This window comes from Toxorhynchites rutilus, chromosome 2 (assembly GCF_029784135.1).
Source record: "Toxorhynchites rutilus septentrionalis strain SRP chromosome 2, ASM2978413v1, whole genome shotgun sequence".
In the NCBI taxonomy this organism is placed as follows: Eukaryota; Metazoa; Arthropoda; class Insecta; order Diptera; family Culicidae; genus Toxorhynchites; species Toxorhynchites rutilus.
The window spans coordinates 118,490,377-118,505,548 of NC_073745.1; the positions used below are offsets into that span (position 1 = coordinate 118,490,377).

Here is a 15,172-nt window from a genome sequence, read left to right on the forward strand (position 1 = left end):
ATTAATTAATTATACCTTCGAGAAGATTAAAATTACGTTTTCCACCACTCGAACATTACTGTGAAACAATATTCGATGATTTTATTTCTTAGAAAATACGGTTTCATTTGGGTAAAACCTGAGAAATCTCTTATCTATTACTTCATGTCCATAAAAACGCTGATAGAAGATCGTCCCAAAACTGCTCGACAATGTGATTAAGTGTAGTGCGTGGAACCTAACCCTAAATCTTCTGTCTTTCTTCTTCTAATGCGAATTTGACATTTCTGTAGTATTTGTTTCGATCATCTTCGTTGCTATCTTCTTCGCACTTCCAAAGCACCAAAGAATCTAATAAGAATGGATTTCTGTCTGTCTTTCTGTCTTTCTGTACGTCTTCCTGTCTGATTCTTTTTTTTATTACATCGTTTATTTTTACAGGCTCAGTTACATAAGTTTAAAGGAGTCAAACTCCTATCTGTATTGTTACAAGTATATATAAACATTTCTCATTAATTCTAATGTTAATAAAGTAGAGAACCGATTACTCGCGGTTTGCTCGAGTTTAGAAGGGTGACATATTTTCTTCAGGAAAAGAAAGGGATATAAGGATATGTTGACAATGTTCACACTCACATTCATCACACTCAATTCTTAAGCCTATCTTATATCTAATATTAATGTATTTACATTTCACTTTATTCTATTGTTACTAAGAAGGGATTGGATTTCTCGCGAAGGAAAAGGAAAAGGAGAATATAAGAATATAAGAACAATCACACACGAAGATCGATAACTTTTAGGAAGGCATATATTTGGGACATGTAATCAAGATCTAACCGAGCCAACACATCTCTCACCGGCACATTGGGCTGTCTTCCTCTAGCCCGAAGAGAGTTTTCTAAATTCGATCTGGCAAAAAGATACTCCTCGCACGACCAAACAACGTGTTCGATGTCGTGGTAACCTTGGCCACAAGCACAGATATTGCCTCAAGTCCAGACTTTTGAACCATGGTTTGAGGCTAACCTTAGGGATAATCGAGTGAAGCCACCGGTCCAATTCATCTTCGTTCCACTTACGTTGCCAGTTAGCGATGGTATTTTTACGGGCTAAAGAATAAAATTGAAAGCGATTTGACGCTGATAAATATCGCCTTCAATTGCACCTACCTTTGCCAATGAGTCAGCCCTCTCAAAATTTCTCGTATTCTCTCAAGGAAGTACGCTCGAGTTTAATGAGGTGTGTTTTGGCAGCTGATTGAAAACAGAAACTGCCATACTCCATCACTGAAAGAATAGTTGTTCGATACAACATTATAAGATCTTCGGGATGGGCTCCCCACCAGGTGCCGGCGATTGTACGGAGAAAGTTTATTCTTTGTTGGCATTTTTTACTAAGATACCTAATATGCGCCACCCCCCCCCCCCACATTTGGATTCGAACCAGACCCCATGATACTTGAATGACATAGCATGAGTGATCGGTTTACCCAAAAGTTGAAGCTTTGGTTTTGCTGGTCTATGCTTCCTAGAAAAAAAAGCACCATCTCTGTTTTCTCCGTGGAGATTTCGATCCCTAGCCCTATGGCCCAGGTTGAAAAATTGTTCAAAGTATCTTGTAAGGGTTCTTGCAGGTCGGATTCTTTTGATCCTACGACAGACACCATCCCATCATCTGCAAGTTATCTTAAGCTGCAATTTTGTGTAAGGCAATTGTCAATGTCGCTTACATAGAAGTTGTACAAAAGGTGGCTTTAACAGGAACCCTTTGTCTGATTCTTATGGACTTGGAAAGTACTAAATCGATCGGCGTGAAAATTTGTATGTAGGGGTTTTTTGGGGTTGGGGACTGTATTATTTATGTACCACTTTAGAACATGGGAAGGTATTTGAAAAGCGGTCATTTGGCGCGGCAATAACTGGAACAAAGCGGCCAAATACAAAAACTGGAACAAACTTCGTTGATGTCACTGTAAATTTTTAGACTACTTGCTGATGTGAGCGTTTTCAATAAAAACTCATGACATTTATAGTTGATCAAACGTGCACCGTCTGGCGGACCATTAATTGAAACCAGAATCGGAAGACAATCAGCTCGATTGCATCGACTGCAAATGCGAAAGCATGAGTAAGTGAAGTGATGAATCATTTGATCCGAAGCATCAGTGCTGTTAAATAATTCTTACATTGAAAATGCATTTTGATGTCATCTCTCGAATGATGCCACAAAGAAATTTTCGACTCGATTGCTTTTGAAAAATTTGCGATCTGGGGTAATCCAGGCTCGGCAAACTCTTTCAGGTCGATCATACCTAATCAACCGACCAACCTGCTGCGTTGGGTGGATCGCGTTGACCGTTTGCGTGTCCTTATCAAGGATATTCATTGCGCGTCATAAAATATAAAATAAATATAAACAAAAGTTGTGTTGTTATGCTCCAGTATGTCACCATTATCATTGACAAAGCACGTTTTCTCGAGACACGCACGACGCAACCGAACAAATCACGGCCACCGCGCGGTTTGATGTTGAGCAACGGTACCACCATCACTTGAACACACGGTTCCGCCGCGTAGTGGTGATGGTGTGCAAGTGGTGAAAACCACGTTCTCCCCCACTCCGCCGATTTGACAGCAATCACATCTGTGTCCGTCTCGCCATATCGCGCGCGCTCGGCGATCGAATTTCATCGACTGTCATCGAAACAGACGAAGCAGAAAACCGTTCCCGTTTACGTGTTGCGTTTTCTGGTGTGTGAACCGTATAGACGTATAAAAGTAAAGTTCCCGATCCTTGCACAACGATCATTCATTCGAACCGACTTGAACTTGTAGCTGTTAAGAGGTTGTGTTTAGGGAGACAGCGCGGAAAAACAGCCACTAACACAAAGCCAAAGATTACCGCAGGAAGATTGTGTAGTGCGGGGCGGTAGATTTCCTATGAGGATTTGTCCGAGAAACGGAGAAAATAGTACACGCGAGAATCGGAATATTTCAACGCACTCAGTTTCGGACTTTCGGGTGAAGGAGAAAGGCCTGTTTAGCTGCCGCCATCAAGTACTAGAAGCAGCAGTTCACCAATCGCGACCAGTCTGTGTGTGCTCGAGGTTCAGTGTTGATAGAGAGAGCGGTTTCTGAACATAGCAAAAGCGGGATCGTGAAGAAGGGGAAAACAAGCTTGCCAGTGGGTCGAGAGGTGCATTTCCAGTTTAATCCTTGCAAAGGCAAGATCGCGTTACTAGAATTCCTGGTACAAACTAGATTTAGCGGTTTCGTGCAGATTTTATAGTAAACGACCTCCGCGTGTGTGGGATTGTGAAACAGTTGCGCATTTTTTTTTCTTATTGGTTTAGTGATTGCAAACGGAGTTTCGAAAAGTTTTTAGTAACAATAGTTTGTGAAATAAGTGAAGTATAGTGATACAATCGGGGAAAAATTATAAGATTTAGTTGAATATACATCAGCTATGGGTATCATCAAAGACAACACCAGTAAGGTAAAGCACAGGATATCATCACAGTGTACACGTTTTTAATCAATCAGATGTATTCGTAACATCGACCCGACAATGTTAGGATTCTGACTTTCAGTGATCGGTCACTATCGACATTGTAACAATCGACTGACATTCACCAAAGAGGAATCTAGTTCCCTTACCAAGAATAAATCCCCATCATGACCTTCAGTCCTCCTTGGACTTGGTTCACAGAGCAAGAGCAAGAGAGCGAAACTCTTCTGCTGCTGTCGTCGGGAAGGTACGAGTTTTCCCTGAATACACGATGTGGCTGTTACTCGACAACAACAACAACAACAACAACAAACAACAGCACGCGCATTATAATCTCATGTGGCAGTCGAAGAGCGTCATTAGGGTTTGACGATAGCGCGTGATGCGTTCGGTTTTGTTTATCTGTCAAACTCTAGCGCACACTTTGGAACGTCGCGCTGTGCATTGCGGGCACTTGGTTCGCAGTTTCCATGCTTGTTGCCGCCCGCAGCTTACGACCGATCAGTGGCAACACTGAAATGCATGTGACCGGATGGTGTGAAACAATCAGTTACGGTGACAGTAATCAGCGGATTCCGCCAGTCATTGTATAGTGTAGCCAACAATTAAAACTGTTCGTGCACTGATGTGTGGCAGGTCACAATTTAGCCGATTGTCGTCGGTAAATGATGAATGGTCATATGCGTCGCGAAATTGTCGAATGTCAGAACCCCTAAACAAGAAATCTCGCATAATTTTTGGAAAGGTCCAATGTAACAAATGTGAACAAATCTTGTTTATAGTTGCACACTATTAGTTTTCAATCATTGAATGTACTACAAGAACAATCGTTCAATCGTATCTATCCTCTTCATCTTCAAATCACAAAATGTCCAATGTACAATTTCGGAATTGTAAGTACTCGACTGTTACGATGCCAGTTTCCTCCGACGTTCGAAAAGTCCGAAGTAACAAAGCAACCAAAACAACACGAAATAAAACTTCAGGCATTTTGAGTTTTAGTTTCTTTCAAGATGGTGGAGTTAACAGGTGGCTCGTAATTTACACTATTTAGAAAAGACGTATGAGGATTGGCGGAACCTCCACGTTGAGTGGCTATAAGACTGAACTGAAGTGATGCTGCTTTAAAGTTTACGCTTACTATATGCATTTAAAATTGCAACTTGTTCATTTATATGCAAAAACTCTTAATTTCAAATTTTATTTACTCAAATACAAAAAATAACACTCTTTTGGAAGTTACACCTTATGTAGAATTAAATGTGCTCTTTAAAATGCCATCAATAATTTTTTATTATGTTTGCCCCAAAAAGAACGACTAGCAAATGAAAAGGTCGTGTTTTCGGGGATCATCAATAACTTTGAGTAGCATTAAGATACATACAAGTTATGCACCGTAAAATGCGTGGATTGGAAAGCTCTAAAGATCATTCAAAGACAGTTTTGATGTAGAATTTTACATATAAAAGTTAGAGCCAAAAAACCTTTTTTTTCATGGTAACCCTAACTCAACCTAGAGAAAAAGCGTTATATCGGTTATTTGAAGAGATAGAAAGAAATATTGTTCCACAAAGTTACTTAAAATAACCAGAGCTACAATATTGTCGAACTATGTTTACCTCTATCTATAAAGATAAGAAAGTTAGATTTTTTATTTCATCGGAAATTTTGGTCACCCTATTTTTGATAACATAAAAATGAGCGCTCTATTATATGTAACAACTTTGTCGAAGACAGTTTTTGTCTAGAGAATCACTGTCGAGCTCTAGATGCTAATTTCCACTTAAATGCACCTCCTGGACCATAGTGCAATGGCTGTCCATTGAAATATTGTTTTATTATCATTTGTTCGAATTTTTCAAATGATTATTGATAATTCAAATGATTTGTGTGAGAAGTGAATTAACCGGAAAATAATCTTTTACGTCTTCCCTGCTGAGAGAAAAAAATCCAAAAGTCTCGTCGAAGTGACGAAGAGCTTTTAGCCGTTCAGAAGACTTCTCTCGATTTATCCCTTTTTTCACTCTATCAACGATGATCAGTTACATTTTCTATCGTTGTCTCACTATGAATCGGCAATCTACTCAAGACATCGGCGTTCGAAACTTTCAAACCCGGTTGATAAGCGATGCTGGAATAAAAAGTCGACGACTCGTGGACATACTTCTGCCACCTAGTGACAGTCAACTTTCTCGAAATCGAAAATACTCGCCAACAACTGTACAACTTTTCCGGTAAATGTATTTAAAAAAACATGTTGAACCAAACAATCCCCTTGATTCCGCGCGGCGAGTGACATAAGATGACTCAAGTCACGGTATCCCTGCAGGCGCATTACGTGACTATAGATTGTCACTTAGGTGAGATTTGAAGTCGTGCCCTCATATGTTATCGACTCGGGTATGAAATAGGAGCTGAAAAGTTAGGTGGATTCCACAATAAAGAGAGAAAATTTGCTATCTCACGTCATTCGCCGCGCAGAATAAAGGGTAATGCCGCGAGAGCTTCTCGATTAAGATTCGGATAATTGTTTTCCGACCCTGAAAAAGTACTAGACACCTAGAACACAGGCTTCTTTATCTCACCTATTCTATAGCACACTATTGCTCGCATCACAAAGTGATCACTATGGGTAACTCAGGATTATACAACTCTTGTGGCTTAGAGATGTGCCAACAGGATACAACAGGTTGTGGCCTAGGGATGTCCCTAGGACGCGGAGTTTTCACGATTGCTTTAACTTTCTCGTCTGACGTACTGAGACCCTTCTTTGATACCTTGTGCCCTAGATACCGAATTTCTCACCCTTACAATTCACTCTTGCACAAATTGATCTTGATCTTGTTTCTGTCCTCTGTACCCACAATTCTGTTCTCAAGTATTGGGCATCTCCCAGACCTCATTGTGGCGTATTTTGCGAAAAAATCTTGTGCAACTTCCCTACAAGATCAAGTTGACTCAAGAACTAAAGCCACTTGTCCATATGAAACGCCGAAATTTCTTCGATTTGGCTCTGGCGAATCCTGAAGTTTTCTTATAATGTAATCAATAATGATTTTCATCACAAAATCATCTTCAGTGCGCATTTCTGGCTAAATGGCTTTGTCAACATGCAAAATATGCGTTATTGGTCAGATGTGCTTCACATGTGCTTCGAGAAACAACATTGTATCCACAAAATAATACTGTTTGGTGTGGTTTTCATGCCGGATGAGTGATTGGGCCGTACTTCTTCGTCGATGAGAACGACCGTCAATGGAGAACACTATCGTGGCATGTTGGAAGACTATTTTGGCCAGAATTGGAAGATATTAACATCAATGATATGTGGTTTCAACAAGACGGTGCCTAACAGCGCACGTTATAATGATTTATTGAAAAGTAAGTTTGGTGAACGTGTTATTTCGAGAAATGGACCTGTCGATTGGCTACAGGTACAACCCACCATTTTTCCACATTTCTTAACCACTTCAATCTACCTTTGATAACACATAAAAACAACAAAAATGTGTGCATGTAATGTAAAATACAGAAGCACTTTCTACCAGGCGGTATGGAAATCAGAACGGTACTTCTACCAAACTAAATTACACCGCTGTTTGCGATATCTTCGAGTCTTCCTTTGTAATGAGCAAACCTCTCTGTATTGAGTTTTGACGTTATAATTGTTTCACGAAAGCCTGACCTGTTTTCTGAATTGGTGGCACTCTTCAGAAATGTTGAAATTGTGCTATGCGCATAAGCTGACTGGCAGGGTTTCTCGAGTAGTGTTGAGTTCAGTGTTCTATTTCCAGCAATAGCATCCAAGATAACAGATATTTCTGTGGGCTTCCTTGGGATACTTACCATGTCTGGTGCAACGCTTTGTATTGAAGTTGTCCAGAATCTCCGCACTTGTAGTTTAGAACCTATCTACGATTGTTTGGTTTGTTCTTATCGAATTCGTCTACACCAAAACCAATTTGATAACTCCAGACTATTATTCATAATACAAAATCGTACATTTTTCATAATCTCCACATACCAGATATGTACAAAAAGTTTCACGACTTTCGAATTTCCACGGGTTACGTATATTCGATTTTTTATGGTGTTATTTTGACGTCTCTCACTTAAAAGTTCAGGCATTCAAACAATCAATTCGTTAATCGATTAATTTTTATCAGCTGCTTTGTTTGTACGTGTTTTGGTTCGTCTTCGTTTTTTGTCTGTTCCGAAAAATGGATCGAAAAGTATGTATCAAAAAGTTTGTGTGGAAAACAAGATATGAACGTCAAAGAGCGTGCCGGACGCCAGACTACGCCAACAATAGACTGAAACATTGATGAAGTGAAGAAAATAGTATTGACAAATCATCGAATCACTGTTTGAGAAGTTGTTGTGGATCTAAACATATCGATTGGCTCGTGCCGTTCGATTTTCACCAATGGTTTGGGTATAAGACGAGTCGCTGCGAAATTATTACTAAAATTACTCAATTATGCCCAAAAACAGCTAAGGAGCTGTTGAACTCTGTCTACGACATTGTATCCGCAAATAGATAAAATTGGATTAGATAAAAATAAACAGAGTGGAGACGATCTGGCGTAGAGGTAACATCCATACCTCTCACGCAGAGATCACGAGTTCAATTCTCACTCCCGACATCCTTCCAAAAATGGAAGTAAAAGTGACGAACCAACCGAAATGTGTTGAAAGTCACTATAATATAGAGAAAAAAAAATAATAAACAGATGAATCAAAATAATTGCAAACAAAGCAGCTGTCAAAAAATAACTGAACATTCGAAAATGAGAGACATGAGTACCAACATAAAAAAAAAAATGAAAATCGAAAATCGAATATACGTAACCCGCGGAAATCCTAATTACGCGATACTAAAGCTATGCTTTCGATCGACCGTATCTCATGCCATAGTTTCGAGGACTATATCCCACATTCAAGAATCCATTAGCACAATATCCACAAACGAATGCTTTTATTTATCGATTGCATATACAATTATTTCTTATTTTCTGACCACTTTCGTTGTCCAATCGATGGATAAGTGTTTACAACAATCTACTGTCGCCGCCCCGATTTCATCACCAGATAATTACAACGAAGCATAATTAAAAGAAGCTGTTATAAGACTTCTTCCGCCGACGTTTACGCTTCTTCTTCGGTGGGGACCAAAAATAGACGCAACTCGAGCGTCATCGTGACAATCGCCAGCCAGGCTCGGCTTTGGATTAAGTATCTATTAGTATATTTCGAAAAACATGGGTTCATAAAAATACACAATTGTTACGATATAGAATATGAATGCATTTAATGTTCAACAAAGAAGGCAATCACACTTGGTTCAGCTTTATATAGACCGCAAAAACGTAAACAATCGGTAAACCGTATTGAAAAACGCCGCGTTCATAGAGTAGTGGGTGGCGCCCATGAGCCGACCCGTCGAAGCCATTCAACTCGCGAGTCCTTCAAAAATCTCCGCGAGGGATGACGCGCGGTCGGTGCTAAACAAAAAAAGAAAAAGGTGTGTGTGTTTTGTCACGTGCATTGCAATCCTCGATCTCCAACGTGATTCGCAAGTTCGTGAATGTTTCTTCGATTGTCCCTCCTTACTCCGACTCGGCTCATTGGGGTTCCTCGGCATCTTAGAGGGTAAGGTGTGGTAGTAGACAGACGCCAACAAACCGACGGCGAGAAGATTAATTATAGCAAAATTGCAGCATGATGCATTGTGGGGCCTCCTCCGATACATACGGTAACGTTGTGGTGAGCGGAACATGATCACGACTCACCTCAATGGTGTGCACTGCACTTCGCCAAACCACAAATTCAAGATCAATGTCAACGGGGAAAGATCGGTGTGGATTTTGTCTCGCACTATTTGAGTCCATTAGTCACAGCAGAACGCCACACGTGCGGAGAACATAAAATCTCCGGAGTCAATACAACAAACGAAGGGACTAACCAATCAGCCTCGGATCATTAGTTCATTTAGGTTATCTCATCCAGTCAAAATGGGCGATCAGGAGGGAAGCTAATCGGGAATAGGCGTCTGTAGGGTGCCACTCTGTCAAAATAATTCTGAAACCCAAACAGTCGAACGAACGAATAATCAGATTAATTCACTCTACGTCGTAACCTTCTGACGCTTCTTCGAGGTGATGCGCAGGCCTATTCAAAAGTAAAACAACTGCCGATAACCGTTATCAGCCCGATCTGAGAAATGAATAAGAGGAACGAAGCCGAAAGCTCTCGTGCGCAAACTGTTTTTAAAATAAAACACGTGTGATAATGTCTGAGAGAGCTGCTACTGCCTGTCAAAATTGTCTCGACCGCGACCGCGATCGATTACAATTGTCTGAAAATATCAAACCCGACAACGTGACATCGATTAGCGCGGGGAACAACGGATGACTCTCTGTTTACAAACAGTGTGCTGGCAGCAAACATTTAAATGTCCAACATGCAAATATTAACAATGTTGTTTCCTGTGAGAAGGAACCATTATCGAACCCTGATAACCCTAGGTTGAAACGAACTCATCTGTGTGGTGGAGCAAACTTTTTCCCAATTTGTTGTTATTGTCTTCAACGAACCGAACAGCTGCCAAGCGTATTATGGACGTTAGTAAAATTAGCACGTCTTTGTTCTAAAAATACTATACATTACTTTAGAGCTCTTGAACGGCTGAACGCGAAAATATCGGAATGTTTGCTTATAATAAACATTCTTCGCCGGAAGAAGACAGACGGGTGGATCTGATAATCTAATTAACGGGATGACCTATGAAAAATGGAAAGAACGAAAAATCTAAAGAACGAAGATTATTGTTCTTCCCTTTCTGTATTAAATTCATTCGATGTAGTACCATATGGGTCGAGTTCTCTTTTTAACATACACTTCCTCCTACTTATCTTGTATAAGTTGATGATCAGAGAGATGAGGCAGAGAATATGTTTCAATACGTTATTTAATACTTCAAGTAACAGTTAATTCAGTTCGAGAGAATCGTTCAATGTCTCTTGAGACTTGAATCTACTTTCTTCCGCTATCCAGCTCTATAGAATCATTCTTTACTTCACACTTCACAACCATTTTTTCTGTTTTCAAAAACCTTAACCGTTTTGGCTAACTAATTGAAAAATTCTGATGAAATACTTTTTATCAAAATTTTCAGAGCAGATTTCCGATATGTTTCCATGCCTCCGAATCGAAATTCGGCGAATTCCCTCGACGTGGTTACTTCGAGCTGATACCCCGCCGATGATTTTCCTGTGGTTTGAAGTAGTGATGTCCGATTTTTCAAATTTATCTTTAATCAGCTTATCGGATATTTTTCAGTTGCTTGTTTTTGATGCAAAACAGCCGTAAATGATTCTGAAGTACTTCGTTGCACTTCTGACTGTTCATCCGTGTTGGTGGCAAGCTATCTAAATCAGGCCTTTTTGAGAAAATTCTTCCCAAACTATAAAAATCCCATCTCCAAAGTTGCGGAACCAAAAACTAATGTGGAAGCTGATCCCATGGGTTTCTCTATTTCAGGAGCACTTCTCTGACTGAGAAAATTCAACTTGAATAGAATTTTTTCATACTGGAAGGATTTCCCGAATGTGTCATTTAATTTTTCAACTCGTAACATTGCAGTGGGCAGTTTGATGATCTGGGGAGAATTTTTTCAAAAAGGCCTGGCTTAGATAGCTTACCATCGACACGAATGAATAGTCAGAAGTGCAACGAAGTACTTCAGAATCATTTACGGCTGTTTTTGCATCAAAAACAATGTGATAATTGGGTAATTAGGCACCAATTCATAAAAACTGGAAGGTCATGGCATGGTTTAAAGAATAGGGGCTTCAGATTCTGCACTGGTCAGCTTGTTTACTGAATCAAAATCCTGTCAGGAACTTTTGAGTAGTGATCGGACGAATAGTAGATGCAGCTTACCGGCAGTATGAGTGGTTTGAAGAGCTTAAACGAGCAGTATCCTCTGCGTAGAACGAGATATCCACTACAACATGACGCAGTTTGGTCGTAACCACCCCGAATGGGTTATTTGAACTGATTGAAACTTATCGTGATTCATGTTAAATTGGCGTTAATTTTGTAAAGGAGTGAGTGTTTTTTCATCTGGTTCTATAGTTATGAAACACTGGAATTATAGTTTTTTGAATGTTTCGCGCCTGAACACAACACTAAAGTTGAAATGGCCAGACTTATAAATGAAGATAGTTATTGTACTCTATACTATATACTTCAATTCAATCGACTTCTGATATATCTCTGGAAACTCAGAAAAAAAAAATAGTGGTTCTGTAGTTGTGAAGCGCAGTGTATAACTTTTATTTGTTGAAGTATTCCGCTACTAAAATAGTGTTTCCCACGAAGGCTTGATGTAAAGTAATTCAACCGCTCCAATGGTAGTAAAACTATAATCTTGCTTTACAATTATTTAAACGATCAACATATGTATATAATATACGCATACACTATGTCCGACTTCTATAAGACCACCTTGAATATATTTCGATATTTTCATACATTGTTGAATGACTAAAATAATGTAAATTTAACGTCAATTTCGTTCAAAAGAGTCGTTTGTTCATTTATTGGGCTTAAATAGGGTAATTTCATCTATCCAATTTTCATGAGACCATTTCAAAATTCATAAGTATTATCAATGAAAAATTTAAAAAAAATGGCAGACTGTAAAACGGATTTCTCGATGTTTTCCCATGTTTCCGGAATTGCGGCTTTAAGTTTATCAACTGTGGTGTACTGCTTTCCTTCAGCGTAGATTCTGCGTAATAGGGTCTCCCGAAGATTACATACAGAATTCAAGTCTGGAGAACGAGTCGCACATGCCAATAAGTCAAGTTTTTAGTCCTTAATCCATTGCTTAGTTTCCTTGCTGATATGAATAGCGGCATTGGGTAGCTTTTTGTAACGATATCTACGCAAAAACGGTAGAAGAGAGGATTCCAGAACATGTATATAATTCTTGCTATTCATTTTGAAGAATGTGGAAGCTATTCCGAGTTTTTCGGTTGCTCAGAATCCCGCCCAAACCATGTACGAGGCTCCACCTAAGTTCCTGCTTGAAGAATACTGTTTCTCCTTCCGTAAATCACGCCAGTACCCGTTGAAACAGGACTATACAAATTGAACTTTGTGTATAGCAAAATGTATTCTTCTGAAAACATTCTTTTTCATACCATCATAACATATCATGTACCATATACCTGTGAGCTTTGGCAAAATTCAGACGTCTTTCGATGTGAGATGGTGTATGATTAGAAGCTTTAACTTTTTTAGCCTTCTTTATGTAAGAACTTTTACCCAAAATTTGACGAATTGTCATACCATCATTTTCTTCGTGAAATACATCGATTTGTCTTTTTTCACTCTCCGTGCGCCCTCCGGCATTTTCCAGGTTTATTGATCATTTTATGTGCTCAATTAAGTGCACAATTAATCAAAAACTGCGATCTGAATTTTTGCTTAGTAAGCGTTCGAATAATAATTTTTGATTCAGTATTCGACTAACCGGACATCGTTAGGTTGAAATCACAGAGCGAGCTGGCCAAACCACCAAATTATTTTTCTGGTATTTTTCCATTGTTTGGTTTCCTTACTCGTTCTGCTGAAAGGTAGATTGTTCTCGACGACGTTTTCCCAAATAGATACAACAGAGCCCTTCAGATCCTGAATATAGGCTCGAACGTTCTAGCGTTTTGTTGCGAAACATTTAATATAGTTCAATATCAAAATATAGAGTTTTATATTGATACTGTTCGGACTCGATTATCCGGGATACGATTATCCGATTATCCGGAGTGTTTTATTTTTGATTTTCGGAAATTTGGAATAATTTGTATAATAATTCCATACTTAATAGCCAATATGGGTATCAAATGAAAGGGCTTGACTAGTAGGATACAGTTATTTATGAAAACTGAAAATCCAAAATGGCCGCCACCACAAGATGGCGGATTACATATTTTTTCAGAACCCCTTCAAAATGGGTATCAAATGAAAGGGTTTGACTAGTAGAATACAGTTATTTATGAAAAATGCAAATCCAAGATGGACCCCACCACAAGATGGCGCCATATATATTTTTCACAACCCCATCAATATGGGTATCAAATGAAAGAGCTTAACTAGTAGAACACAGTTATTTATAGAAAATGCAATTCCAAGATGGCGGCCACAACAAAATGGTGGATTACATATTTTCTCAGAACCCCATCAATATGGGTATCAAATGAAAGTTATGAAATCAAATTTATGAAAAATGCAAATCCAAGATGAACGCCACCACAAGATGGTGCCATATATTTTCCCAACCCCTTCAATATGGGTATCAAATGAAAGGGCTTGACTAGTAGAACACAGTAGATCATGAAAAATACAAATCCAAGATGGCTGCAGCTCCCAAATAACTGATTACTTTTCAATGGTGTCATTCAGCTTGCCCCCTTTGTATGTATGTTTGAGTGTTCGTAGGATTGTCCCACATTAATTGAAATTTGACCCCGTTCCTGATCACTGATTGATCTGAAATTTGGAACATACCTTTAATTCTATTGCCATTATAAAACTGCGTATTCCATGATCTTGAAAAATTAAATTTGGCCGTCGCTAAAAAATGGATGAATGGCTTGACTTGGAGACTTGGAATACACTACATCATCAACAACACAAACATGAATGAAGGAACGGATGTGATAACTACTAACTGTTACTTATCTAATTATTTTTGAGCTTTTAGTACATTAAAAAAGCTGTTTTATTTATTTTATTTTCTAGTTTTTAGTAAATTATCTGTACCATTAGCATACTACAATGGTATCTCTACAATAAAACCATTCAACTTTTTTAAATTTTTGTTTCTTACCTAACTTTCTTCGGAATATTTTAATTATTTACTGTAAGAATACAGTAAATAATAAAAATATTACTTACAGAATTATTTACTGTAAGCCCTCTCACAAGTTACCCTGTATTGTTATCAAATAAAATGATTTGACTAATAGAAATTAGTCAAATCATTTTATTTGATAACAATACAGGGTAACTTCGATATAACGTACATTTTACTTTCAAAATTGTACGTTATATCGAAACCAAGCTTTAGTATCAAAATACAGATAATTCATTTCAGAAAAATAATATGCAAAAAAATATTCCTTTGGACTTTGAAAATGTGAAAATGTTGTTCATAATGTAGTCTATTCTCCAAGTCAAGCCATTCAGCCATTTTTGAGGGGCGGCCAAATTGAATTTTCAAGCAGTTTTATAATGGCAGTATAATTAAAGGTATGTTCCAAATTTCAGAACAATCAGTGATCAGGAACGGAGTCAAATTTCGATTGTGGGGCAATCCTACAAACACTCAAACATACATACAAACAGGGCAAGCTGAATGAAACCATTAAAAAGAAATCAGTTATTTGCGGACTGTGGCCATCTTGGATTTGAATTTTTCATGATCTGCTATGTTCTACTAGTCGAGCACTTTCATTTGATACCCATATTGATGTGGTTTTGAAAAAAAATATATTTGGCGCCACTTTGTGGTGGCGGCCATTTTGGATTTGCATTTTCATTAAATAACTGTGTTCTACTAGTCAATCCCTTTCATTTGATACAGGTCAGACTCGATTATATACAGACTCGATTA

At 38.6% G+C, this 15,172-nt stretch overlaps 1 protein-coding gene across 5 annotated transcripts in view; it reads left to right on the plus strand.

The window, feature by feature from the left end:
- Nucleotides 1–15,172, plus strand: part of LOC129771144 (hexokinase type 2) — a 96,159-nt gene that overhangs the window by 46,486 nt on the left and 34,501 nt on the right. Inside the window, exon 1 of one of the 5 annotated variants that reach the window (XM_055774545.1) lies at nt 2,727–3,477. The exons of the other annotated variants lie outside the window; for them this stretch is intronic. Coding sequence (XP_055630520.1) covers nt 3,448–3,477 — 30 coding nt within the window. The 5' untranslated portion in view covers nt 2,727–3,447. Of the gene's footprint in view, nt 1–2,726; nt 3,478–15,172 lie in introns of those variants that run through there. 5 annotated transcript variants of the gene reach the window in all.